This window comes from Molossus molossus, unplaced genomic scaffold, assembly GCF_014108415.1.
Source record: "Molossus molossus isolate mMolMol1 unplaced genomic scaffold, mMolMol1.p scaffold_m16_p_12, whole genome shotgun sequence".
Taxonomy (NCBI): domain Eukaryota; kingdom Metazoa; phylum Chordata; class Mammalia; order Chiroptera; family Molossidae; genus Molossus; species Molossus molossus.
This window is the reverse complement of record NW_023425347.1, coordinates 1,306,325-1,333,454: the sequence shown is the minus strand read 5'-3', so window position 1 is coordinate 1,333,454 and position 27,130 is coordinate 1,306,325. Positions and strand designations below refer to the sequence as shown.

At 56.3% G+C, this 27,130-nt stretch overlaps 1 protein-coding gene across 1 annotated transcript in view; it reads right to left on the bottom strand.

The window, feature by feature from the left end:
- The window catches only part of SH3RF3 (SH3 domain containing ring finger 3), a 362,137-nt gene that overhangs the window by 42,476 nt on the left and 292,531 nt on the right, over positions 1–27,130 (bottom strand). The window contains exons 6-8 of the mRNA XM_036257011.1: positions 20,795–20,965; positions 18,602–18,846; positions 725–1,059 (exon numbers count right to left, since the gene is read on the bottom strand). Coding sequence (XP_036112904.1) covers positions 725–1,059; positions 18,602–18,846; positions 20,795–20,965 — 751 coding nt within the window. The remainder of the gene's footprint in view (positions 1–724; positions 1,060–18,601; positions 18,847–20,794; positions 20,966–27,130) is intronic.

Below are 27,130 nucleotides of genomic sequence, written 5' to 3'. Positions count from 1 at the left end.
AATCAGTCGGCACCCCTCTTCCTCCAAATTCAAGATTCACGCACGATTGAAGTAATTTTGACTCCAGCTTTCTCCCCTCATCCCAGCCGAGGCCGAAGGCTACCAGACATGCGTCCTGAGTTAGACTGGGCAGCACCGACTTAGCAATCTGGACTGCCATCCTGGGAACAGACGCCGCTCACTGGACGGGACCTGTCTGGTGAAAAAGGCCTCCTCCTTGGCAGTCGAAAGAACAGCTGAAATGCGTCCCCACCACCTACCAGGCTGCAGTCCTCCTCTGGCTCCTCGAAGCGGTCGTGCGGGAGACTGGGCAGGCACCGCACAGGGAGATGAGCGCGGGCCGTGGGTGCCGCTCACACGCACAGAGGTGGATTTGTGCACCTCTTGTACTCTCCTGGTACACGGCCACCGGAGTGCTGTGCCAAGAACTCGAGCGCATCGCATGGGTAGTACACAGCCACTGGAGTGCGTCGCAGTGACCTTCCCCCAGAGGACTCACCAGGCTTGGGGAGGAGACAGCCCTTCTCATGTGCACACGCGGTAGCTGGGCCCTGAGCCTGCCCGGATTCACTCCAACACCAGCTGCTTCCTGGGCTGGCCTCCATCCGTCAGGGGCCTGTGCCCGCCCTCCAGCCTTACCTGTACAGACGTCTCTGGTGTCTGGTGCCAAAGACTGACAACAACCAACCGGCCAGGCCAGGCTCACCCAGGACGGGCCGCTTACCTTCTCGTTCCTCTTCTCGTCTGGCTTGCAGCCCACGTGGGTGGGGCTGGATGTAGACAGGCCACTGACGGGCCCCCCTCCGGCCTCCCCGTTGAGGTTGGCGGCAGTGACGTTGGGAGGTGTGATGGCCGATGCTGCTGAGGTGAGCGGGATGGCTGGCCGGGGGCCCTGGGCCCCAGGGACGGTCTGCGCTGGGGGCTGGTGGTGGTGATGCGGGGACACCGTGGCGTGGGGCCTGAGGCTGGTGGTGGGCAGGCGGGACAGGGAGCTCTGGGTGCGCAGGGGCGACACGGTGGCGGTGGGTCTGTCCTGAGCTGGAGCAGGGGAGTGGGCAGCTGGAGCAGGGTTGGAGAGATGGGGAGAGTTAGCTGGCAGCCTGCCACAGCTGCACGGGCTCCTTCCGGGGCAGTCCGCTCAGCGTCCGCACGGCTGGGCACACGCCCCAGGGAGAGCCCGAGGCCCAGCGCCCCAGAACACAGGCAGACGGCCTGCCCTCAGCCTGGGCTCCCCTTCCTGCCTGTCTCCAGTTTCCTCCTGCCCTAGGCCGGCCTCCCCTGCTGAGACGGGCTGATGCCGGCCTGCCCTGCCAGGGTGTGTCCCTGAGTGGAGGACAGCCCTGAGGAGCCTGCAGGGAGGTCAGCCCTGCTGCAGGCCTGGCTCTGCTCTGACCCGGGGCACCTGGCCTGGCTGAGCTGCGCCTGTCACAGGACAAAGTGGCTTGTATGCCCCCCACCCCCGCAGCCCAGGGAGCATGCACACCGCAGCCTCAGTTTCCCGTTTCGCACAGCAGGACCCCATGGCCAGGAGAGGCTGGGACTGCAGAGGGAAACACCCGTAGAAACCTGTCCTGTGAAACATACACCATGTGAAAATGGTTCCCGCTGTAGCTTGTCAGTCATTCTGAAGAACCGTCTCCTACTAACTACAGAGACAACCGGGGGACCGTGGGCTCTGGGCAGGGTGGGTCTGACCCGAGGACAGACAGGCGGCACAGCCATTGCTCTACCCCGGGTCCCTCAGCGCCACACAGCTCAGCGCCAGCTGTTTGTCTCGTTAGCTGGAGAAAAGTGACATCGCGCTGCCGCTATGTGCCAGCCCAGACTGGCCTGCGTGGCCTCGGCAGCGTGGAAATATACACGCAACGAAACAACAGCCTCAGCCCCAGACACACTCTGGACAGAGCACCCGCTGCAGCCCCTGCCCAGCTCCCCACCGCGAAGCCACCCCTTCCGCGGACAGCTGTCCGGAGCCGTGGCTCTCCAGGACCTGAGCTGCAGGAGGGCTTGCTTGTGGTTTTAAAAAACTGCTCAGGGTCTGGGACGGCTTTGGGTCCCCTCAACCTGGCTCCTCGTTTCAAAGAAAGACCAGGTTAGGCAAAGACAGATCCATGAAGCCACCAGGTCGCCTAATCACCCAAGGTCGTCTAGGTCGTCTGTCTGTCTGCCTCCCCCGCTGCCTGAAGGACCCCCACGCCCATCTCAGCAGCCTGCCTGGGGTGACAGCTCAGCCAGGGCAGGGCAGTCACGCTGGGGCCCCAGAAACTGCAGGCTGCCCCTGGGCCCTCACCCAGGGCTCGAAGCTCCCCCCACCCACCTGGCTAGCTGCCACCTGACTGTGTATCTTCTTACGAAACCACTACAAAATGAGAGGGTATTCCAGAAGGTTCTGAGCGCACCTGCCATACAGGCTCTCCCTTGCCTCGGAGGCCTGGTGCCCACCAGGCCTGTCACGCAGACGGATCCCAGGGAGCAGCCCTCTGAGCCCCAGTCAGCCGGACGCCACCTTCCTGGAGAGACCGTCCTCACCAGCCCTGCCCTGCAAGCCCAGCCCTGGCCCTGTGGTAGGTGCTCTTTCCTTCAAAGGCACCCGTCTCCTTTTCCTCGTCCGTGACGCACCCCTTCCCGTGCACTGACTGCCCCCCCCGCCATAACGCAAGCTTCACGAGGGCAGGCATTTGCCTTTTTTTTTTTTTTATCACCCGAGGACATTTTTTGTTCAGATAGAACGGGAGGGAGAGAGAGGAAGAGAGAGAGAGAGAGAGAGAGAAACATCGATGTGAAGGGACACATCGAGTGGCTGCCTCCTGCACGACCCAGCCGGGGCTGGGGACAAACTGCAACCGAGGTACACGCCCTTACCGGGAACCGAACCCAGGTCTCTCTGTACCGCAGGCCGACGCTCCAACCGCTGAGCCAAACTGGCCAGGGCCATTTGCCTTTTAATCTAACATTTCAAACAGCTGGTGTGCAGTAGATGCTTAAATATTTTTTAAATAAGTGAATGAGTCGAAAAAAGAATCTCACCTAAAACATCTCCACACATTTCACAGAATTAAACCACCAGAGGAAAAAAAATACTCTATAAGGAAAAAAAAGCATGACACACGACACCGGAAGATGGAAGAATCTGGGACTCCACTGATCGCTGGATTCACCCACCAGGCTCCAGCCCACCGCGGGCCGACGTGGAGCACTGCCCCCTGGTGATCTGCTCGTCAGCAGCGCCAGCGCCCCCTGCAGGACAGACGCAGGCTACCTGAGAAGATGCTGCTATTATCCCAGCTGCAGGTTTTCCTTCCCTCTCCTCTTCAAACCTTTGGCGTGTTTCCGTCACACGGGAGCCCCAAACCCATAAGCCTCACTGCTGTGTCCACCTGGCCTCCAGTAGGTGCTTTATAAAGAGGAGCTGACTGAATCGATGAACGACTCAATCAGCCTCATTGATACTCCATGGGTCACCATTTCCTCTTCCTGGGGGAAATAAACACTGTGAACTCCCACAGCTTCAGGCCAGCGTCTCTCAACTCGTCCACACCCAGACGCACCTTCCCCTCAGCCTGGGACACGGGGCTCCCCGGGCCCCTTCACCCTCCTCTGCACCCTTGCCCTGGCTCAGCCTCTCCTGCATTGGGCTCCCTATTCGCTTCCCCTGAAATGTACTAGCCAAGTTGTCTTTTCGCCTAAAATACCGTCCTCCTTTTATACTCTGTCTTCTCCCGGCGAGTACCTCCTTTTCCGGGGCTCTCGAACCAGGTATTCCTGACGCAGTGTCAACACGGGCTCTCCTCCTTCCCGCTTCTTCCCCTGGGCTCCTGGCACCCGCGCTCTCAGCACTGCGTCTCCCTGCGGTGGGCGAATCCTCGGCACGGCTCTCCTCCTTCCCGCTTCTTCCCCTGGGCACCTGGCACCCGCGCTCTCAGCACTGCGTCTCCCTGCGGTGGGTCGAATCCGCGGCACGTGCTCCTCCTCCTTCCCGCTTCTTCCTGGGCACCTGGCACCCGCGCGCTCTCAGCCCTGCGGCTCCCTGCGGTGGGCGAAAATCCTCAGCAGGGCCTCTGCTCCTCCTTCCCGCCTTCTTCCCCTGGGCACCTGGCCACCTCCGCTCTCAGCACTGCGTCTCCCTGCGGTGGGCGAATCCTCGACACGGCTCTCCTCTGCCCGCTTCTTCCCCTGGGCACCTGGCACCCCGCGCTCTTCAGCACTGCCGTGTCCCTACCGGTGGCGAATCCCCCCTGGCTCCTGGCACCCGCGCTCCAGCAACTGCGTCTCCCTGCGGTGGGCGAATCCTCGGCACGGCTCTCCTCCTTCCCGCTTCTTCCCCTGGGCACCTGGCACCCGCGCTCTCAGCACTGCGTCTCCCTGAGGTGGGCGAATCCTCGGCACGGCTCTCCTCCTTCCCGCTTCTTCCCCTGGGCACCTGTCTCCCGCGCTCTCAGCACTGCGTCTCCCTGCGGTGGGCGAATCCTCAGCAGGGCTCTCCTCCTTCCCGCTTCTTCCCCTGGGCACCTGGCACCCGCGCTCTCAGCACTGCGTCTCCCTGCGGTGGGCGAATCCTCGGCACGGCTCTCCTCCTTCCCGCTTCTTCCCCTGGGCACCTGGCACCCGCGCTCTCAGCACTGCGTGTCCCTACGGTGGGCGAATCCTCGGCACGGCTCTCCTCCTTCCCGCTTCTTCCCCTGGGCACCTGTCTCCCGCGCTCTCAGCACTGCGTCTCCCTAGGGTGGGCGAATCCTCGGCATGGCTCCCCGGCGCCACCAATCTCCACCTTGGACTTCACCAAGTCCAGCCAGAGTGGAAGTCACCACAGAGTCTTTTCCTCTTTCCAAAATCTCAGGTTGGTTCTTTTCACAGCCAACCGTTTCTGATTCATAGCTGTCCACCTCTTCTATCTTCCTTCATCACACCTGCTTTCTTCTTTAGAGGGCGAAGGCTACTTCTTCCCTTTCCTTTAGAGGATCTCGAACATTCTGATATCAGACGTTTCCAGGTCTCTCTCTCTGCTTTCTCAAGTCTCGGGCGTGCCGGCCACCCTCTAAGTGCTCCCTGTCGCGGCTCCGGATCTTAGCCTGCGGCTCCCCGGGCGGGCGGGTCTCGCCGCTGCAGTCTCTGCCCCGCTGACTTCTCCGGGTCTGGCAGGCTCGTTCTGCACGGCCCTCTGGACCTCCTCTCGGAACCAGGTGCAACAGGATGGACGGACCTCTGGTCTTCCAGGGGTGGGGGCAACCCAGGCCTCAGGACAGAGCCAAACTCAGCTCGGCGCTGGGGCTCCCTGCTCTCTCCCACCCCCAGGCAGCCGCTCAGCGCAGACCACGCCCCGGAAGAGGCTGGGTCTCGTGGCCCCGTCCTCCCTGGGCCCCTGCCCAGAGTCCCTCAGGTGTTGGAAACCAGCTGCACCACCTGGTTTTCACCCAAGGGCACTTGTTCTTGTGTTCCACTTTCTTTACAACCACACAGATGATTTAAAAATTTTTTGAAAGCAAACAAGCAAAACTCTCTGTGTTTAGAACAGAGAAAGCAGGGTATTTCTACATAAGCTCATTCTTCTACACTGTCATTCATCCAATTCTCAGTCCACAGAAATGTGGCGACTCACCCCCTCATCCCATCAGATATTGTCTGGACAAGATCAATTACGTCTCTACCTGTTTTCAGAAAAACTGTCCACTGATCTAGTTGTTTATCTTTACAACAATATCACACTGACTTGATTCCCGTAGTGTTATAATACGTCATGAAATCAATGTTGGCTTTCCAAATCTGTTGCTCTTTTCAAGGTTGTTTTGGACTATTCTAGGTCCTTTGTATAGTTACATGAATTTGAGATCCAGACCCTCAATTTCTGTTAAAAAGTGGGGTGGAGCCCTGGCTGGTTTGGCTCAGCAGTTGAAAGCATTGGCCCACGGACCAGAGACACCTGGGTTCGGTTCCCACTAAGGTCATGTATCACGCTTGCGGTTTGTCCCCAGCCACAGCTGGGGTCGTGTGGGTGGCAGCCAGTCGATGTGTCTCTCTCACATCAATGTTTCTCTCTCTCTTTCTCCCTGTCTCCCTCCTGCTCTGTCTGAAGATAAATGCAAAAAGTCCTCGGGTAAGGATAAAAAAAAAAGTCGGGTGGGGGTCTTGGGTCTTGATTGATATTCCCTTGAATCTATAGGTCAATTTTGGGAAAATAAATACCTTAACAGCATTAAGTCTTCTCACGCATGAATAGAGTGTATCTCTCTACCTATCTAAGTATTTTTCTTTTTCTTTAAAAAAAATTTTTTTTATTCCCCCATTGACCCCCTCCTCCCCACTCCCGCCCCACTTCTGCCTTTTCCCACACTGATGTCTGTGTCCATTGGTTACGCATATAAGTTCTTTGGTTTATTTCTTCCCACCCCCCAATCCCCTTCCCTTTGAGGTTTGTCAGTATAGCAATGAATTTGTACTTCTTAATCCCTTCACCTTTTTCACCCATTCCCCCAACCCCACTCCCATCTGGCAACCAACAAAATGTTCTCTGTATCTATGAAAATGCTTCTGTTCTGCCTGTTCATTTTGTTTGTAGATTGAATTGTTGATAGATATGTATTTTTGCCATTTTGTTTGTTTATATATTTTGTCTTTTTCTTCAAAAAGACTCTTCAACATTTCATATAATAATGGTTTGGTAGTGATGAACTCCTTTAACTTTTTCTTGTCTGGGAAACTCTTTATATGGCCATCAATTCTAAATGACAGATTTGCAGGATAGAGTAATGTTGCCTGTAGGTTCTTGCTTTTCATCACTCTGAATATTTCTTGCCACTCCCTTCTGGCCTGCAAAGTTTCTTTTGAGAAATCAGCTGAGTCTTATGGGAACTCCCTTGTAGGTAACTAACTGCTTTTCTCTTGCTACTTTTAAGATTCTCTCTTTGTCTTGAACCTTTTGCATTTTGATGATGATGTGTCTTGGTGTGGGCCTCTTGGGGTTCATCTTGTTTGGGACTGTCTGTGCTTCCTGGACTTGTATGTCTGTTTCCTTCACCAAGTTAGGAAAGTTTTCTGCCATTATTGTTTCAAATAGATTTTCGATTTTTTGTTCTCTCTCTTCTCCTTGTGGCACCCCCAAGATGCGAATGTTGGCACGCTTGAAGTTGTCCCAGAGGCTCCTTACATTAGCCTCATCTTTTTGGATTCTTTTTTTTTTTTTTGCTGTTCTGATTGGGTGTTTTTTGCTTCCTTATATTCCAAATCGATGGTTTGCTTCTTGGCTTTACCTACTCTACTATTGAATCTGTGCAAATTATTCTTTATTTCAGTTAGTGCCTCCTTCATTTTTGATTGTGCATCCTTCATTTCTGACTGGTCCTTTTTTATGCTCTTGAGGCCCTCACTAAGTTCGCTGAGGTTCTCACTAAGTTCACTGAGCATCCTTATAAGCAGTATTTTGAACTCAGCATCTGTTAGGTTGCTTATCTCCATTTTGCTTAGTTCTTTTCCTGGGGTTTTGTTCTGTTCTTTCATTTGGGACCTATTTCTTTGTCTCCTCATTTTGGCTGCCTCCCTGTGTTTGTTTCTATGTATTACTTAATGAGAGGTATGAAGCTAGCTGAGACCAGATGCTGCTTGTTTGAAAGAATTTAGGAAAACCTGAAGCAGGATCCAAGACAGGCCAATCCTATGGTAAAGCAACTGGCAACAGCTTGGGTGGGCCTGAAAGTTGGGTGGGGTGGGGCCTCAGGGAGTCACCAGGGCGGGGCTACCAGTGTGAGCCAGGTTGCTGGAGTCCCAGATATGGCTTCTGTCTGCCGCCCCAGGGAAGGGCTCACCAAAGGAACAAAGGCCTCTGACAGCACGTTTGTCTCAGAGAAAGCCCTCTCTTCAGCCCTCGCTCCAGTGCCAAACAGCTCAGTTCTTCCCTGTATGTCTCTGGTGCCCCTCGAGCTGCCTCCCCTCCAAGTTTAGAGGGAGAGAGTCTGATAAATTCGCGCGCGCGGGCCCTTTAAGGAGCTGCCTGGGGCTCCAGCCGCGTCAGCCTCCCTGAGCCTCAGTTCCCGCTGGATTTTCCAGCCAGAAGTGATGGGGATTCTCTTCCTGGCACTGGGACCCTGAGCGGGGCACCTGGTGTGGGACGGGGACCCCTCAGTCCTCAGGGAGGACCTTCCCAGCCCAGGTGTCCTCCTGATTTTTATCCGCCACACGTCAGTGTGGGACCAGCCCGTTGGCTTCTGCCCTCCTACCAGTCTCGATGCGGCTGCTGCTTTAATTCCGTAGCTGTAGGACTCCCATTCAGCTCGGTGTCAGGAGGCTTTGAATGACGGTTGTTCTGTAGTTCAGTTGTAACTTTGATGTGGTTGTGGGAGGACACGATACTGCGTTTACCTGTGCCGCCATCTTGACTGGAAGTCAGTATTTTTCAACTTCTCTTAGCAATATTTTATAGCTTTTGGTGTGGAGGTCTTCCTCATCTTTTGTCAGTATTTGTCCCTAAGTGATTTATATTTTTGATGCTATGAAAATTGGTATCATTATTTTACTAACATCAATTTTCAATTATTCATGACTAGTATGTAAAAATATACTTGATTTTTGTATATTAATCTTGTACCCTGCAACCTTGCTGAACTCATTTATTACCTCTAAAAAAAAAAAAAGGTGTGTGTGTGTGTGTGTGTGTGTTCCTTAGGATTGCCCATAAGCAAATGTGTGCTCTGCAATTGAGATAGGTTAACTCCCTCCTTTCCAATCTAGATGCCTTTTCTTTCTTTCCCTGGACTCACTTCGCTGGTCAGAACTTATAATACAATACTGGACAGAAATGGCAGGATGGGGCACCCTTGTTTTGATCCTGATCTCAGGGGAAAGTTTTTAGTTCCTCGCCCCTAAGTTTAATGTCAGCTGTGGGTTTTCATAGACGCCCTTCATCAGGTGACGAAGTTCATTTTTATTTTCTTATTTTCTGAGAGTTTTTATTAAGAATGAAGGATGGCCCTGGCCGGTTTGGCTCAGCGGTTGGAGCATCGGCCTGTGGACCAGAGAGTCCCGGGTTCGGTTCCCACTACGGGCATGTACCAAAAAAACAAAGAATGAATAATGAATTTTGTCAAAATATCTCTCCCCACATCTATTCAATTGACTACGTCATTTTTCTTTTTTTAGTTTGTTAATACAGTCAATTACACTGATTGTAAAATGTTAATTAAACCTTGAATTCTTGGGACAAACCCTACTTGGTCATGATGTATTGTTATCCTTTTTATTTATTGCTGTATTTGTTAAAATTTTGTTTAGAATTTTTATATTTATGTTTATGAGTAATATTGGTCTATAGCAGGGTTTTTTAAGGTCTTTGTCTGGTTTTTGTGTGAGGGTAATGCTGGACTCACAGAAAGAATTTTCTTTATTTTCTCAATTTTCTGGAAGAATTTCCAAAGAATTGTTAAAATTTCTTCCTCAGCCGTTAGCTATATTTCATCGACAATGCCACTTAGGCCTAGAGTTTTCTCTGGGGACGGTTTTTAATTAATTCAATTTTTATAGTAAGTATAGGCTTACCAGATTATTAACTTCTTTTAAGTTTACCAATTTGTGTATGTAAGTAAACTTATCCATTTGTCTAATTAGTTGAGTTTATTGGCATAAAGATATTTTCTTTGTTTTTTTGATTCTAGTTTCTTAAAGTGAAATTGAGGTAATTGGTTTGAGACTTTTCTTTGTCTAATATGAGTGGGTAGTGTTATAAATTTCCAAATTTTGGCAGGTTGTGTTTTTATTTTCATTCAGTTCAAAATGCTTTCTAATACTATTTTTTATTTCCTTTTGATCTCTGGGTAATTTTGAAGTATGCCACTTAGTTTTCAAATATTTGGAGATATCTCTGTGTTACTGATTTCTAATTTAACTCTACTGTGATCAGAAAATATAGTTTGAGTGACTTAAAATTTTTTTAATGTAAGAATATTATGGCCCAGCATATGGCATATCAAATATTATGGCCCAGCACATGGCGTATCTCGGGGAATGTATGCACCTGAAAAAAATGGGTATATTGCTGTTGTTTGGTGGAGTATTCCATGAATGTTAACTTAGTCACGTTGGTTACAGTGTTGTTCTAATGTTCCATATTCTTGCCAACATTCCACTTGTATCAATTATCGAAAGCAGTATTGCAATCTCTGACTGCAGTTGTAGATTTATCTATTTCTATCTCCTTACAGCTCGATCAGTAATTGCTTGTATATATTAAGGCTCTGTTATTTGAGGTATAAATACATAGTCCTTTGATGAACCAACTCTTTTGCCCTTGTAAAATTGCCTTTTTAGCCCTGGCCGGTTTGGCTCAGCGGTTGGAGCATCGGCCTGCGGTACAGAGAGACCCGGGTTCGGTTCCCACTAAGGGCACGTACCTCGGTTGCAGTTTGTCCCCGACCCTCGTTGGTCGTGAGGGTGGCAGCCACTCAATGTGTCCCTTCACATCGATGTTTCTCTCTCTCTTCCTCTCTCTCCCTCCCGCTCTATCTGAACAAAAAATGGAAAAATGTCCTCGGGTGAGGATAAAAAAAAAAAAAAAAATTGCCTTTTTATTAGTAATAATATTCTGTGTTCTCATTCTGCTCTGTCTGTTATCGATATACCTAGACCAGGTTGCTTCTGAGCAGTGTTAGCACAGTAGTTAGCTCATTATTCAGATTCCCGATTTGCAAACTCACTTCCTGGCTGAAATGGAGTTGCAATCCCCAAATCAATGCCTCTGGTGCTTGGGCAATCATTCTCAGACACACGCAGGTTAGCACACAGTGTAAGTCTCCGTGCTGTTCCCAGCTGAGGTGCCAAGATGCTGCTCTTCCTTCTCACTTCAGCTCAGAGATGCCCAGGGACAGAGCCAGAGCAGGAAGGCAGGCAGTGCAAGGGGCTCCAGCCCTGGGGCGGTGGCTGGGCTGGGGTCTCAACTCTGTCACCTGTCAGTGGGGTGGCCTCAGGCACATCACATAACCTCCAAACCTCCTTTTCTCTTTTGTAAAATAAAGAAAATAGAATCTACAAGGATGAGTTGTCAGTATGGAAGATTAAAATCCATGTGAGATTCACACACATTTCACACAGGTGCAGTAGTCCAGTGTTCACTCAGTGCTTATGGAAACTTTACAGACTGTATCTACTATGAACAATGACAACTCCCTGTATACCTTGCTCTATCCTTGTGCTTTTCACTCATTTTAATTTTTATATTTAAAATAGTAAAACCTGTTTCCTATTCACAGTATTTGGTTGGGTCTTGTCTTTTTTTTGGATAATAACTGACAATCTATGCATTCTATTTGGGGTTATCTAAACCATGTATATTTAATAAAATTATTTATATGACTAGTTTTTAAATCTACATTTTACTACATGTTTTATATTCGACTCATGTATTGTTTGTTTCCCCTCTTTTTAAGTTTCCTTTTGGGGTAATTGGAAGTCTTGCAATTGCATTTTATTTTATTTTTTCTTTATTTATTTTTAGAGAGAGAGGAAAGAAGGAAAGAGAGATAGAAACATCGATGAGAGAGAACATCGACTGGCAGCTTCCTGCATGCCCCCCACTGGGGATCAGGCCCACAACTTGGGCATGTGTTCTGACCAGGAATCGAACCGGTGACCTCTTGGTGCAGGGTTGATGCTCAACCACTGAGCCACACTAGCTGGGCTGCATTTTATTTTTTATTTCCTCTGTTACTTATTTGTCAGACCTCCTCATTTGCACAGTTGGTGACTGCTCACATCTTTAATTTCACACAGTCCCACAAGTGACCCGCTGTCTCCCCACACCCGGTGTGAGAACACATGCACCTCACAGCAGCGCACAGCACATCCACAACCCGACCTTATGCACCTGCCGTCATACATCACCTCTGCATGCGCTAAACTCCAGGCCGCATTGTTTTCACTTTTTTAAACACACAGTTACGTTTTGAAGATATTTAAATAAGCCCTGGCCCATGTGGCTCCGTTGGCTGGAGCATCTCCTATACATCAAAAGGTGGCGGGTTCAATTCCTGGTCGGGGCGCACACCCAGGGGCAGGAGGCGACCGATCAATGTTTTCGTCTCTCTCTCTCTAAAAAAAAAGATATTTATATAGTATGAGAAATCTTATATTTATGTATGTAATTACCATTTCTAGTGCTCTTCCCAATTTCCACCTGGTGTCATTTTCCTTCTTCTTAAAGAACTTTAACAATTCTCACAGTGTGGGTCTAATAATGATGACATCTTTTAGCTTTTCTACGTCTATATAATTCTTTATTTTTCTCTCATTTTTAAAAGGTATATTTGGGGGTACGGAATACTCACTTGAAAGATTTTATTTTTAATACTCGGTTTCCAAATGTCTTCTCAGGGGCAGTGTTCCTGAGGAGACATCTACTGGCAGCCCTGTTGTTCGTACTTTATGTGGTGTATCTTTCTCTTCTGGCTGGTTTTAAGATTTTGTTTGTCACAGAAAAACTTATTTTGAGTAATTAGATTTTGTCTTGGTGTCGTTTTCTCTCTGTTTCTTATGCTTGAGGTTCACCAGCTCTCATTAATCTATGAGTCATTAGTTTTCATCAAATTTTGAACAATTTGGCTTAATTGTTTTATCAAATAACTTTCCTGTCTCTTTTTCCTCCTCCACACTGGGGACTCCAATCACATGTGTATTAAGCCACTGGAAGTTGTCCCGTTGCTCACTGAGGCTGCTTTGATTTTTTAAAATTCTCTTTCCTCTCTGTTTCATTTTTCATATTTTTATTGTTGTACCTTCTAGTTCACGGATGTTTTCTTTAGCCGTGTCTAATCTCCAAGTAATTCCATCAAGGACATCCTTGATCTCACACACTGTAGTCTTTATTTCTAGAAGTTTGATTCAGTCTTATAAGTAAGACTGTTCTAAGCCTCTACTTAACTTTCTAGGCACATGGAATGCAATCATAGTATTTGTCTTAAACGTCGTTGTCTGAAGTCTAGCTTTCCTATGACCCAGTAATTCCATGACTGGGTATTTATCCAAGGAAAATGGAAACATTAATTTAAAAAGACAGGTGCATCTCCATGTTCACTGAGGCATTATTTACAACAGCCAAGAAAAAGCAACCCAGGTGTCCATCCATAGAGAAACTGACAAAGGAGATGTAACATAGATACAATGTATATACCAGAATAGACTGCGCCAAAACAAGAATGAAATATTGCCATCTGAGACAACATGGAGGACAAAGAGGGAATTATGCTAAGTGAAATAAGTCAGACAGAGAAAAGCAAATACCACATGATGTCACTTCCATGTGGAATCTAAAAACACAAAACAAATGAGTACACAAAACCAAACAGAAACAGACCCACAGAGGCAGAGAACACACGGATGGCTGCAGAGGGGAGGGGCGGGGACAGGTGGAACAGGGGGACGGAATAAGGTCTGAACTTCCAGTCAGAAGGAAATACACGTAAGGGGACGTCTACACAGCACAGGAAAACAGTCAATTCTATCGTAACAACTGTATGACAGATGGTTACCAGACAGAATGTGGTGATCACACCACAGGACACATAAATGCCAAGTCACTACTGAAAAAAATACAATATTGCATGTCAACTCTAATAAAAAATAGAGTAAATAAATCAAGTAGAAAAAAGTCCAGCTTTATGTTTTAGATACAAAAATGTAGTTATATGTATTATTTAAAGCTCCCTAATATGCTCTGTGGCCCTCGGAAAAGTGAAATTCCTTGACATGGCCTGAAGAACCATCAGCCCGCACACGCCCGCCCCCGCACCCCCACAGCCCCCCCCGCACCCCCCCACGCCCGCCCCCGCACCCCCCACAGCCCCCCGCACCCCCACGCCCGCCCCCGCACCCCACACGCCGCCCCCGCGCCCCCCACACGCCCGCCCCCGCCCCCTCCACACGCCCGCCCCCGCCCCCTCCACACGCCCGCCCCCGCGCCCCCCCCACCCCCGCCCCAGCACTCGCCCCCTCCCCCTGCCGCACAGGCCGCAGCTCCCCCCGCACACGCCGCCCCCACATTCCCCGCAGCAGCGTCAAGGCAAGGCACCTGCTCTGTGTGTCCTTCCGCAGACCCCACTGGGTCCTGCGCCCACCCACCCACGCTGCGCACTGAGTTCTGCTCCCCTTTGGGCCCTCAGAGAAACTGCCTCAGCAGAGACTTTGCGAGGCTGTCCTTCCACACTTCTCTCGGCCACATGGCCCTGACCGAGGTCCCCAAGGAGACTCTGGCTGTTCTGGTGGCAGGGCCCAACGCCCTCTCTCTCTCTGCTCACACCCCAGACAGAATCACCTCCTCCTGAAACTCCCCAAACCCCAGTCCCTCTCCTCCCTCCCTCCCAGGAGTGCATGGTCCTTGCTTCCCGAGCTCCCACGCTCCCCTCGGAGTGCTTCCAGACGCTGCAGGAACAGGTGTTTCCTCCTCTCACTGGGGGTGGACTGGGCCTGCGGGGTGGACGGGGGCCTGCGGGGTGGACGGGGGCCTGCGGGGTGGACGGGGCCGGCGGGGTGGACGGGGCCTGCCGGGGTGGACGGGGCCTGCCGGGGTGGACGGGGCCGGCGGGGTGGACGGGGCCTGGCGGGGTGGACGGAGCCGGCGGGGTGGACGGGGTCGGCGGGGTGGACGGGGCCTGGCGGGGTGGACGGGGCCGGCGGGGTGGACGGGGGCCCGCGGGGTGGACGGGGCCCTGCGGGGTGGACGGGGCCGGCGGGGTGGACGGGGCCTGGCGGGGTGGACGGAGCCTGGCGGGGTGGACGGGGCCCGGCGGGGTGGACGGGGCCCTGCGGGGTGGACGGGGCCGGCGGGGTGGACGGGGCCTGGCGGGGTGGACGGAGCCTGGCGGGGTGGACAGGGGTGGACGGGGCCTGCGGGGTGGACGGGGCCTGCGGGGTGGACAGGGGTGGACGGGGCCTGCGGGGTGGACGGGGCCTGGGGGGGGGCCGGGGGCCTGGCGGGGGGGGGGGTGGGCGGGGCCTGGCGGGGTGGACGGGGGTCTGCGGGCCACTGCATGTCAGCTTTGGCCACCCTGCCCGCCTCTGGCTGGAGATGAGAACATGAATGAAACGCCCCGCCGCCTGGGTTGGGTCTGCTGACCTGGTACCTACAGCCACGAACCACCATCACGGGTACTGTGAGCGGTCAAGTGGGGAAGGTGGGCACTCGGGGGCGTCTCTACACTGTGCAGTGGCGGGAGCCGGGGTTCATCCGGCTGTGACAGCAGCAGGGGCCACCACGGAAGCCATTTCAACCACCTGCGCATCCCTCTTCCCAGTGACAGGGACTGATGGAGAGCCTGTCCATTGCGCAGTTACCATGGCGACCAGTGACACGATGCTGCCCTGCCCCAGCCAGGCCAGTTTCCCTCGATTCTGCTCATTATTCCAGAGGGAGAAGGACTGGCAGGTGTGGTGAGGACTCCTCTCCTCTGAATGGGGAGACTGTTGGCGACCATGGCACAGAAAGGCTGTTTGTTACATGGCACTTTGTAGTGCCCCAGGTGCCCTGTGGGTGCGCACTCAGGGAGAAGCAGGTGGGGGTGCACCCGGAAACATCTGTATGGGGTGCAGGGCGAAGAGACCCAGTCTGAGACGTCGGTGCCCCCAGGCTGCCCAGGACTCCAGGGCGGCATTTCGGCAGAAGGCACCGTCAGAAAGTACTGCTGTGGCTCACCAGACCCCTTGGGCCTAGTTCAGCTGGAGGCTGCCCCTGAACGGGGTGCTGAACCTCAGCCAGGCTACAAGCTGACCAGAAGGCAGCAGAGGCCGAGAGGTCCGGCATCAGCCGGTGTCAGCGCCGAGAGCTGGTTCTTCCCAGGCCCTGCAGGCCAAAGCTGCAAACACAACTCGCTCTTGCTAATTTAAGGAAGTTACGTATGAAAGACTGCTGGGCACTCAGTCTCTGGGCGGCAGGGTTAGTCTCAGAAGGTTTCCAGCCAGGGCAGTGCCAGACCCATCCGTGAGGCTTCCCTGGGCCAGACCTCACGGCTCCTGGAGGCGTGCACCGCCCAGCATGCAGGACACGGGGCATCGAAGCCCACCCGCACCGGCTGTGACCGGGCACCCCACACCACAGTCCACCTGCTGCCCTGAAAAGCTCAGATGTTTTCACCACCCATGGCCTCTCCTGGTTTGGTCACCTGAGTGGACACGGGCAGAGTTCGGGTCATGCATCCGCACCTTTCCCGAGAGGCAGCAGGGAGCAGCCTGCCTGGACCAGGCGGGCAGGACTCACGCACAGGGGGGGAGCCCCTAGGGAGGCAGTGCCAAGCCCTCCAGCCCCACGGCACCTCTCAAAGCCACGTGCCATACCTTCATACACAGGTCGCCTCCAGTCTCCTCCAGGTCAGGGGACCCGCCGGACTTCTCCCAGCAGACTGGTCCCAGACACCTAGACCTGGACTTGGTTCCTCCGGCTACCGGGCACTCCCACCCGACCTTTCGGCCTCCAGCCCTGCTACCCCACTCACGGGTCCAGGCCCATCGTCCCCCTCACCTGGCACAGCAACGCCTTCCCCCAGCTCCCGCCATGGTGGCCCCACACCACCCCTCCTCCCAGCTGTGCCTGGTGCTATTCATTACACCGTCAGCCGTCTGGCCCCCATCCCGTGTGGGCCCACTGCCTTCGAGAGGGAACTCAACCCAGATCCTGCGGCAACTTCTGTTTACTCCTTTAACTCTCACGCACTGTACCCAGTAATCCACTTCTCTAACAGAATAAACCAGTACAAAGGTCCCAAACACACACTACACGGCACGTGGCAGCACACATAGTCCGTGGAGGGAAGTGCCACCTTCAGAGGGACACACGGGCCCAGCGTGAGGCAGCCCCAGCCTTCGGACGGCCTGGCTGCCTCCAGCCTGCCTCCAGCTCTGTGAGCTCTCTGCACTGGTTTCTCCCACTGCTAGAACAGGGCGGTGCTTCTCCACTTCCATCTCTTGCTCCAGAGAGCACCCTCTCCGTTCCCTGGCTGTCACTCCGCAGCTCCTTCTGGGCTGGGCTCGTCAGGAAGCCCTTCCCCCCCTGCCAGTGCCCAGGTGCCCACACCAGGTCCACCCCGCAGCCCCGGCCGCACGCTCCCTGGCCAGCCTGTGAGCACTGAGGGCTGGCAGAGCCCTGTCCTGTAGGCAGGCACACTGACTCCAGCCGGCTCATGTCCCACTCGGGGTCCCCCTGCCACCTGTGAGCCCAGTGTGGCTTCGGCAGAGGCACGGGCAGGCCACCTTCCCCGAAGAGTAGCGGGGCGAGGCGAGGGGACATCTGCCTCCCACCTTGCGTCCGTCAGTTGGGAGAAAATACGCCCCGCGGTACCAAGTGTCATCTCCACCTGTCGCCCATGAGAGGCTGCTTTCTGGGACACTTCTGGTCGTCCTCTGGTTAACTGGACCCCAAAGGTGGTGTGTTAATGATCCTGGAGCCCCCTGTCTTCTGTCTTTTCAGTCTTCGAGAAGAGGGTGATTTCCGAGTGAGGTTGGGGAGAGTGCCATGTCGTGTTGTGTGGACAGTGGGAGAGTCCCGTGTCGCGTGGACGGGGAGAGAGTCCTGTGCTGCGTGGACGGGGTGGGGGAGAGAGTCTCATGTTGCGTGGACGGGGGGAGAGTCCCGAGCCGCGTGGACGGGGGGAGAGTCCCGTGCCGCGTGGAGGGGGGGGGAGTCCCGTGCCGCGTGGACGGGGGTCCCGTGCCGCGTGGACGGGGGGAGGGTCCCGTGCCGCGTGGACGGGGGGAGGGTCCTGTGCCGCGTGGATGAGGGGAGAGCCAGGCCCCGTCCCGGGCCTGTCAGGTCTGCTGGCCCCCTCCTGGCTGTGTGGCTTCAGAGGGTCGGCGTGGGCTCCTGGGGGCGCCACGGAGTCAAGCTCCCATGGTTCTCACGAGCTCAGTGTTAAGCTTCCAGACAGCTGCGTCCGCCGGCAGGCCTGTGAGATCCACCCCATAACGGCCCTTCTCTTCCCACCATACGGGGAGCAGACGGGTTCTCCTTAAACCATGTCAGCCCATCAACAATGCTGGTGCAAAGGTGAGGGGTCGGCCATCTCTCCTGGCTGCAGAGCCCCTCAGACAGGGGCTGGGTCTCATGACTAGCCCCGTGCTGGGCGGGGCTGCCCCACCACACCCTGTCAGTGCCTGGCAAGCAGGAGGCCCATGAGGCCGACCCACAGCCGCCTCCCAGCCTCAGCGAGGGTCCCTGCGCTTCCCTGTTGATCTTGGTGTGTGCGGTCCACAGGGTGGGGCGTGTCCGGCCCACGGGCGTCTGAGACCTGTGAAGTCAGTACCAGCGAACATCACAGGCCTCACCAAGTCAGCCTGACCAAACAGAGCAGGCTAATTTTTAAGGTGATAATTTTGTGTGGCCTGCGAATGCGGTTATAAATACCCAAATGGCCCTTGGCGGAGACAAGGTTCCCCACCCAAACACCTGTAAGTTCTCTGACCCGGCGCAGCCGCCAGGGCAGGGTCAGTCTGCACGCTTCCTGGAGACCGCAGAGCCCCGACCGGGACACGCCCACGCAACTCGCCCACCCCATTCCCACGCGCACGCTCCAGACCGATGGGTGGGCCCGAGAACCAGCCCCCGAGACGTTACGGAGAGCGAGGTCCCAGACATGGCACGTACCTGTGGGGACGGTGCTGCGGGCCTGGCTGGCCCCTGGCAGAGCGGGGTGCCACAGACAGCTGCCCAGGGGCGGAGAGGCTGCCGGGTGCTGGGCCTGCGGCGTGAGGGGCAGGGCTGGCCTCACGGCAGGGGCGGGGCTGCTCAGACTCCCGCCGCCTGGGTGCAGGGTTGTGGTCATCCCTTTGGCCAGGGGAGACCCTCCAGCCACATTGTTGCGGGGTGGCCCAGCCCCTCCTGAAGGAGCCCTGAGGAAACAAAGCAGAATGAAGTCAGGATGTGCAGACGACCATCGCAGGCCTGCTCCTGCGTGCTGCTCCCGGACGAGAACCCCCGAACACGCCAAGGCCACCCCGTAGGCAAGCGGTACCCAGGGCTGCAGCTGCGAAGGGCACCCTTCATCACCTTCACGGGCGCACACGCCGACCCCTAACCGACAGGAAGCACTCTGTACCGGCTGCTGTCTGACTCCTCCTAACAGACAGCTGTGTGTCCCCACACCCACCAGGCCTGGACATAGCTGACCCGTGTGGGAGGCAGGGGCAAGGACCCACCCCCTCAGGACACGGCCACCGCCGCAGCGGCTGGCCTCTGGGAAGGGCACGCCACACCGTGTCCTACCAAGGGATGTTGGGGAACTTACAGTCTCACCCAGAACACAGATGTCCGTCACCCCAGGGTGTCCAGATGAGACCCAAGTAGAGTGTTTAAGAAGGACAAAAGGAGCCCGGCCGGTGTGGCTCAGTGGGTGAGTGTCGACCCTGCACCAAGAGGTCGCCGGTTCGATTCCCAGTCAGGGCACATGCCCAGGTTGTGGGCCCGATCCCCAGTGGGGGGCATGCAGGAGGTGACCAGTCAATGTTCTCTCTCATCAATGTTTCACTCTCTCTCTCCCTCTCACTTTCTCTCTCTCTAAAATCAATAAAAGAAATATAAAATTTAAAAAAAAATGGAAAGGAAAACAGCAGCCTGGAAAGTGGGCCGTCCACCCTGGCGCAGTGTGCCCAGGTGCGCTGGCTGTGGGGCATGGAGCTGGGCAGCCTTGGCTCTTGGAAGCTTCTAGGGGTTTCGTTTCAGGGGACTGGAAAGCCTTCCATTGGTCCGAGGGCTCGGGAAACGCCCTTGATGCTCTTGGGATCTCAGACCAGAGGCCACAGGTGGGTGAGAACAGGGACCCCCAGGCCCGCGGGGTCAGACTCCACATGGGGGGAGCTGCAGCCTCCCGGAGGCGTCTGCTGAGCAATGGGGGGGGGGGGGGTGGCGCCCAGGGAGGGTCTGACACGGGCCAGGCAGCACCTTCCTTTCTTAGGCTTGGAATTCACTTCCTGCCTGGCCGGCCAACACCATGACTTTATTTTTTTAATCATAACTGCTACCTGCTGAACTCACTTTTGCCCCAGCAAATTTTAAAAAATTAAATAAAGTGGCCTCACAAATTATAAGCCTTCCCAGGAAGGGCCGTGGCACAGGAGGGGTGACCCCGGCTCCAGGCCTTGGACAGTATGGGCCAGTCTGTCGCCGACGCGAGGGGCCAGCGCCGTTAACTTTCGCAGCGGCCTGCTTCGGAGACAGCGCAAACCACCGCGTGTCTGCAGCCTGTCTGAGCGTCCCGAGTGTCCCACTTCCTGGGAGACTGGCCGAAAGAGAGCTGACCATCTCAAAATCCTCAAACAACCCTGGATAACACTTAGTGAATGTTTAAGTTGCTCTGTTTTTATAAAAACAACGTAACAGAGATTTTGCAAAATGCAGGAAAGCACGAGGCAGGAAGACTGATCTCTGATGACACCCTTACTAAGAATTGCTCACTTCGAGGAACACGCTGTTCTTCCTTTGCGCGCGCACACACACACACACGCGTGTGCTGCTGTATGTAGAGCAGTCCCGGTGACGCACAGGCACCCCCATGCCCTGCGACCTCACTCCCCGTGGTGGCTCTGTCCCCACTCAGTGTGGGGCCCTGCTCCCACCCTCTCCCCTGGGCAGCCAGCGCCTGCTGGGGCAAGACAAGAAAACCTAACTCCAAAGGTCAAAGCCTGCCACACAGAATCCTTGTTCAAGGGCATTCACAGGGCCGAGCCCCACGGGTGGGGTGTCCTGGCTGCCTTCTGCAGGGCGCTGGGCAGCCCAGACAGCAGGGCAGTGACCACAGCGGGGGGGGGGGGGGCCCTCCTCTCCGGCAGCGCCTGGCCTCACCTGGAAGCAGGCGTCACGTAGTTCCCTGGGAACACCCCCGAGCGCCCGGACCGCAGGGATGTGCCCTTGAACCAGCCGTCCTGGCACTTCTCCAGGACGCGGTACATCTCCCCCTTGCGCAGCTCCAGCTCGTCCTTCTTCTGGGGCTTGTAGGCGTAGAGCGCCAGGTACCTGCAGGCAGAGGCGCGAGGGTCAGCCACCGGTCACAGGTGCGCTCTCCTTCGGGTGAACCCACTAGAAAAGGGGCCGGCACGCCCAGCACGTGACCCGCTCCTCAGACAACCCAGTGAGAGCTGGGGGCTCCCGCACGGCCGGGTCCGGGAGGCGGTGTGATACCGGAGCCTGCGCCCCCCAGGCACCTGCATGGCCGGCACCTTCCGTCTGAGCTGGGAGGCTCGGGCCCTGGGTCTGTCAGAGCAGATGCCGCCAGCGGGCCTCGCTGCCTGCCCTTTGTTTCCTGCTCGTTGCACTGCCTGCCACAGGGTGCTCTGGGCAAGGGGCACCTGCAGGGCGGACCGGGCAAGTTCACAGGCTGGACCTGGCTCCGCATTCAGTCCCGGCCCTGGCTCATGGAGCGGCCTGAGCGGGAAGAGGCCTCGGACCCTTGCAAAGAGAAGGTGGCCCAGTTAGGGAGTTTTCCTGGTTACATTCTTCCTTGCAATATTTACACCACGACTAAGTCTGTAAATTCTGCTTTTTAAAAAGCTTATTTGAAGCCCGGCCAGTGTGGCTCAGTGGGTGAGCGTTGAACCCTGCACCAAGAGGTCGCCAGTTCGATTTCCAGTCAGGGCACATGCCCAGGTTGTGGGCCGATCCCCAGTGAGGGGCATGCAGGAGGCGGCCAATTGATGTTCTCTTTCATCCATGTTTCTATCTCTCTCCCTCTCCCTTCCTCTCTCTCTAAAATCAATAAAGAAAAACAAAACTTATTTGAAGACAAGGAAAGAACACACTCAGTAGTAAAAATCCTGGCTTAGGGCCCAGAAGGCGGGCCTCCAAGTTACCACGAGCGACAGCAAGTGCCCTGGTAAACACCTCGTGAGCTCGGCGCCCAGCCTCACGGGGTTCAGGTGAGGACAGCAGAGCGCTCTGCACCCCGGGGTTCGAGAAGGGTTCCTTGTGAGCTGGTCATGAGAACTGTGTGGGGCAACTGTGTTCGTTCAGGAGATCCAGGCAGGAGAGCTGGTCCTGGTGCGGATGCCCAGGTGACACCGGACCCGCTGGTCCTGGTGCGGATGCCCAGCTGTCAGCGGACCCAGCTGGTCCTGGTGCGGATGCCCAGGTGACAAGGAGACAAAGGTGTAAACCCCGTCTGCACAGTGGACGACTCTCGGGGAGCCCCTGATGGTGACGGAGGGGTCAGTCCAGATAGAAGAGCCCGGAGGAAGCTGCACCTGGACGCCAACACGGCGCAGCGCCCTCTGCTGTCCGGCTGCCTCCATGGCCGAGACGGGCAGCCACACGGCCCAGCTCAGGCCAAAGGAGGAGGAACAGAGAGGGGGTCCCTGGGGCCTGAAACCGACAGAAACGGAGCAAGACCTTCTGTGCCCGCTCTCCAGGGAATACAACAGAAGCCCGAGCCCTGGGCAGCTTTGCCTCATTTTATCTCTTCGTGGTATGAGGACCATCATTTTTGTTCCGGGGCCAGTGAACACACACTGGCAGGAACAGCATGCCAAGGGGGCCACATCTCCCTGGGGTGCACAAGTCCGCAGGGCCCTTCCAGCAGTCACACATCCTTGGTCAGGGGTGGGGCCGCCACCCACCTTTGCTCCATGAGGCCTCATCCTGTGTCAGTCAGACTGGGCCCCAGGCTCTGTTCCACTCACTGCCGGTCCTGGGCAGAGCCTGGCCGGCGCTCAGCAGTGACACGTGGCCCTGGAGGCCCCCTCGCAGCCCCACCCCTCCACCCAGCCCAGGGGGAGGCATCCACGGGCCAGCCTCCGCATCCTTCTCCTGGCCAGCGGTCTCTGCATCAACATCTGCTCATCGAAGACCCTTCCCGGGGGCCTTCCACACGGGGAGAGGGGGGGGTCGAGAAGGGCCAGCCCCTCCAGGCAGGTGCTGTGGAAGATTCCACGTGGGGGGGGGGTTGAGAAGGGCCAGCCCCTCCAGGTGGGTGCTGTGGAAGATTCCACGTGGTGGGGGGTTGAGAAGGGCCAGCCCCTCCAGGCGGGTGCTGTGGAAGATTCCACGTGGGGGGGATCGAGAAGGGCCAGCCCCTCCAGGCAGGTGCTGTGGAAGATTCCACATGGTGGGGGGTTAAGAAGGGCTGGCCCCTCCAGGCAGGTGCTGTGGAAGATTCCACGTGGGGGGGATCGAGAAGGGCCAGCCCCTCCAGGCGGGTGCTGTGGAAGATTCCACGTGGGGGGGATCGAGAAGGGCCAGCCCCTCCAGGCAGGTGCTGTGGAAGATTCCATATGGTGGGGGGTTAAGAAGGGCTGGCCCCTCCAGGCAGGTGCTGTGGAAGATTCCACGTGGGGGGGGGGTTGAGAAGGGCCGGCCCCTCCAGGCGGGTGCTGTGGAAGATTCCACGTGGGGGGGGGGTTAAGAAGGGCTGGCCCCTCCAGGCGGGTGCTGTGGAAGATTCCACGTGGGGGGGGTTGAGAAGGGCCGGCCCCTCCAGGCGGGTGCTGTGGAAGATTCCACGTGGGGGGGGTCGAGAAGGGCCAGCCCCTCCAGGCGGGTGCTGTGGAAGATTCCACATGGGGGGGGTTAAGAAGGGCCAGCCCCTCCAGGCGGGTGCTGTGGAAGATTCCACGTGGGGGGGGTTGAGAAGGGCCGGCCCCTCCAGGTGGGTGCTGTGGAAGAGTCTGAACTCCCTGGTCTTCCTCCCTCGCTGCACTCCCTGTACGAGCAGAGGAATGTTCAGCAGCGGTGATGGAGCATCTGGTCCTCACTGAGGATTTGGGCAGGACGTGGCCACTTGCTAATCTACCTCCTGAGGGTGGCCCAGTGACAATACGAAGGGAAACCAAAGTCCAGCCCAGAAAGGACCCAGCAAACCTTGGCTCAGGGAGGCTCCACTCTGAGGTGTTCCCTGGATGTACAAACCATGGTCCTGCCTGGAGACCTTCCCCTTCCTGTCCTCTTGGTTGAGACCTCTCATCTCCTCTCCTGCCTGCCTCCACCCCTACACAGCATGATCCACAGGAGGCGACTGTCATCTGTTTTGTTCACCGCTCTATCCCACCATCTAGAATAATGTCTGGGACACAGCAGGTACCCAATAAATGCTGCCGAAAGAAAAATAAAATAGAGGCTCTGAGTTTGAGACTAAGGTTGAGATTGGTGAGGAAAAAGGGTATGTGAGTGCATGTGCCTGAGTGTGCCTGAGTGTATCTGTGTGAGTGTATGTGCATGTGCCTTAGTGTATGTGCGTGTACCCGTGTGTGCGTGTGCCTGTGTGTGTGTGCCTGTGCCTGTGTGTGTGCGCCTGAGTACATGTGCATGTGCCTGTGGGAGAGCGTGTGCATGTCAGTGCATGTGCCTATGCGTGTTCATGTGCGTGTGAGTACGTAGGCCTCTGTGTGCCTGTGTGTATGTGCCTGAGTGTGTGAGCATATGTATGTGCGTGCATGTGCCTGAGTGTGCATACATGTGTGAGTGCATGTACGTGTGTATGCCTGTGTGTGCATGTGCCTGAGCACGTGGGTGTATATGTACGTGTGCCTGTGTGCATGCGTGTGAGTGCATGCGTGCGTGTGTGTGCCTGAGTGCTTGTGCATGTGTGTGTACGTGTCCTGGGAACTGCTTCATACTGCCCCGAGGTCCGCCAATTGACCTTGAACATGAAAAGCAGCACAGAGCAACATGTCTGGGCTCTCCCCTCAGATCCCTAGGGAGAGCTGGCGTCAGTGTGGAGGTGGAGCCCCGGGACATGCTCAGGGAAGGATAAAGAAAACACAGAAAGGAGAGGGAATGAAACAGAGGAGGGCACCGAGGGGAAGAGCTCAGACAGAAAGGAGACACAAAGGCAGGGGGGGAGGGGAGGGTGCAGCTGAGGCGCCCACAGGATGAGGCTCGTGCGAGAGTAGAGACTCCTGGAGCTGCTTTCTGCACAGACCCCAAACCAGGAGGTGCCAGGCTCTCTGCCCAGGGCGCTGTGGGCGGCCTGTGACGAAGGGGCCGCTGTGACTGGAGTTCCTTCCCTGCCCTCCACCTACCCTCCCGCTCTGGGGCCTGGGACCTTCCCGCTCTGGGCCCTGGGACCTTCCCGCTCTGGGGCCTGGGACTGGAGTGCCTTCCCTGCCCTCCACCTCCCCTCCCACTCTGGGGCCTGGGACCGCCACGGTTCACCTGCACTGGCCACCTGCTGCTGGAGTGTGGAGCTATGGAACCAGGAGCCGTCCCTGCTGGAGAGAGGACAGGCCCCGGTGACAGGTATACAAGGCCCATGGTGGCTCAGCCGCCGAGGCCCAGGCCTGCCCCCGCTCACACAAGTCTCGGTGCCCATTACCATCCAACATCCACAGCAGCGAACCCATAATCCCGATTCAGGAAACAGAGCAAGTGCTAGGAATTGTGAAGAATGTGCAGGAAACAGCGAGTGGCTGGACAGTCATGCTGTGACCTGGAGAGTGACCATCAGATCACTGCACGTAACTGTGTCTTCAGAATGAGCTGTCTTCCCAGGCCATTCAATGGGACAAAGACTCTGCGACCACGGCTCAGCATAAGGGGCACTTTCTGCGCAGGGTCTGCTGTGATGACGTGTCCGAGGCTAGTTTGCGAGGAGGCGGGTCTGGGTCTCACCCTGCACCGTGCCGCTGACGCCGGCGTTTTAACGGGGAAACGTTGCCATGTCTCTCGCTGTCAGCTTTTCTGTCTATCGGATGCCCGGTCACACAGACATTCTGCGGCGCTCAGCACTGGGCAGGACGAGAGGCGCCACTTCCAAGGATGGCACCACTCCCGAGGGTGGCACACCCCCGCATCACAGGCCCCGAAGTCCTCGGAGCAGGAGCTCGGGCTTTACCTCTCTGACCAGAAGTTGCGTCTGCGGGCCCCAGAGACAGCCACGCCGTGGCCTGGGCAGGACAAGGGCAGAAAATGCATTTTCCATGTGCCCGCCGCTCACAGGGCCTCACCTACATCCCACGAGCCCGGAGGCTGGTCAGTCCCTCCGTTCCCACGCCGACACCGCGCTGAGGGGCAGGCTGGGTTCCGTGGCCCCAGACCAGGCAGAGCGGCGCGCGCAGCTGCAGGAGAGGCTGGCGGCCAGGCCGAGGCTGGCCAGGGCGGAACTGGGGGCGGGCGCCCACGGGCCCAGGGCACATGGTGCCTGCCCTTTCCAGCTTGACTCTGACTTTGTTCTGCAAGGAGTCACCCTCCTCTGGTCTCGGAATTGCAGGTTCAGCCTCCAGGTGTGTGTTGCCGGAAGTGGGACGTAAATACGTCTGACTTCACCGTGAAAAGGCTCCACCCCTTCTCGTATTTTTCCTCTGGATCTCAGGCAGGAAACCAACAGCAGAAGGACCGGGTCACGCTGCACCGGGCCTGCAGATCTGGTTTGTGCCCCAGGGCTCTGCCTGGGGAGGGATATGTCATTGGCACCTGCTTCCTTTCAGAACGACCAGGGGAAGTGCACGGACCACGGTGGACTGGAGAGGGCCTGCCCGCTCTCAGCCTGATGCCCACGGCTCTCCTGGAGCCTGCTCTGTGCTCGGCCGCTGGGTGTAGGTCCCGAGTGACAGCCACAGGGGCGCCCTCTCTTTACTCGCTGTCCACTCCTGTCCCGGGGCCGCTCCCGGCAGGACTGCTCTGCTGAGGGTCTGGCCAGCTGCATGGCGCCCACAGCCTCCGACCTGCAGCAGGTCCTCTGGAGCCTGTGGGGACCACAGCCAGGCCCCGCGTGAACGGGGAGAAAGAGGCAGCACCCACTGCAAGAGGTTTTCATTTTGTGGGTTCCCAGGGCCCTGACTCTCACTCTTCCCCCCAGAGGCCGAGGCAGCTCCACAGGCCTCCAGGTGGCCCTGCTGGGGACACGTCAGTGAGACAGAGGCCGCCCCTCGGGCCCAGAGCTCACCTCTGTGGATTCACACACAAAGGCCGGTGTTGAAAGTCCCTTCCTTAAGGCAACAGTAGGAGAACCTGGTTCAGAAAAGCCCCTTTCCCACTGCCCTGCAGCCTGCATGGGGCTTCCACGCCCCTCAGGAAAGACGCCTCCTCCTGGGGCAGCAGCAGCCACCAGGGCCCACCCTCCTCCCTCGGCTGGGTCAGCTGTGGGCACGCCGGACTCCCCGGCGCTCTGACCACGGCCGGGCCCCCTGCACTGCCCGCACAGCAGCCTGTGGGCTTCTCCAGGCACGGCGGCCACCCGCCCGTGCCCTCGCT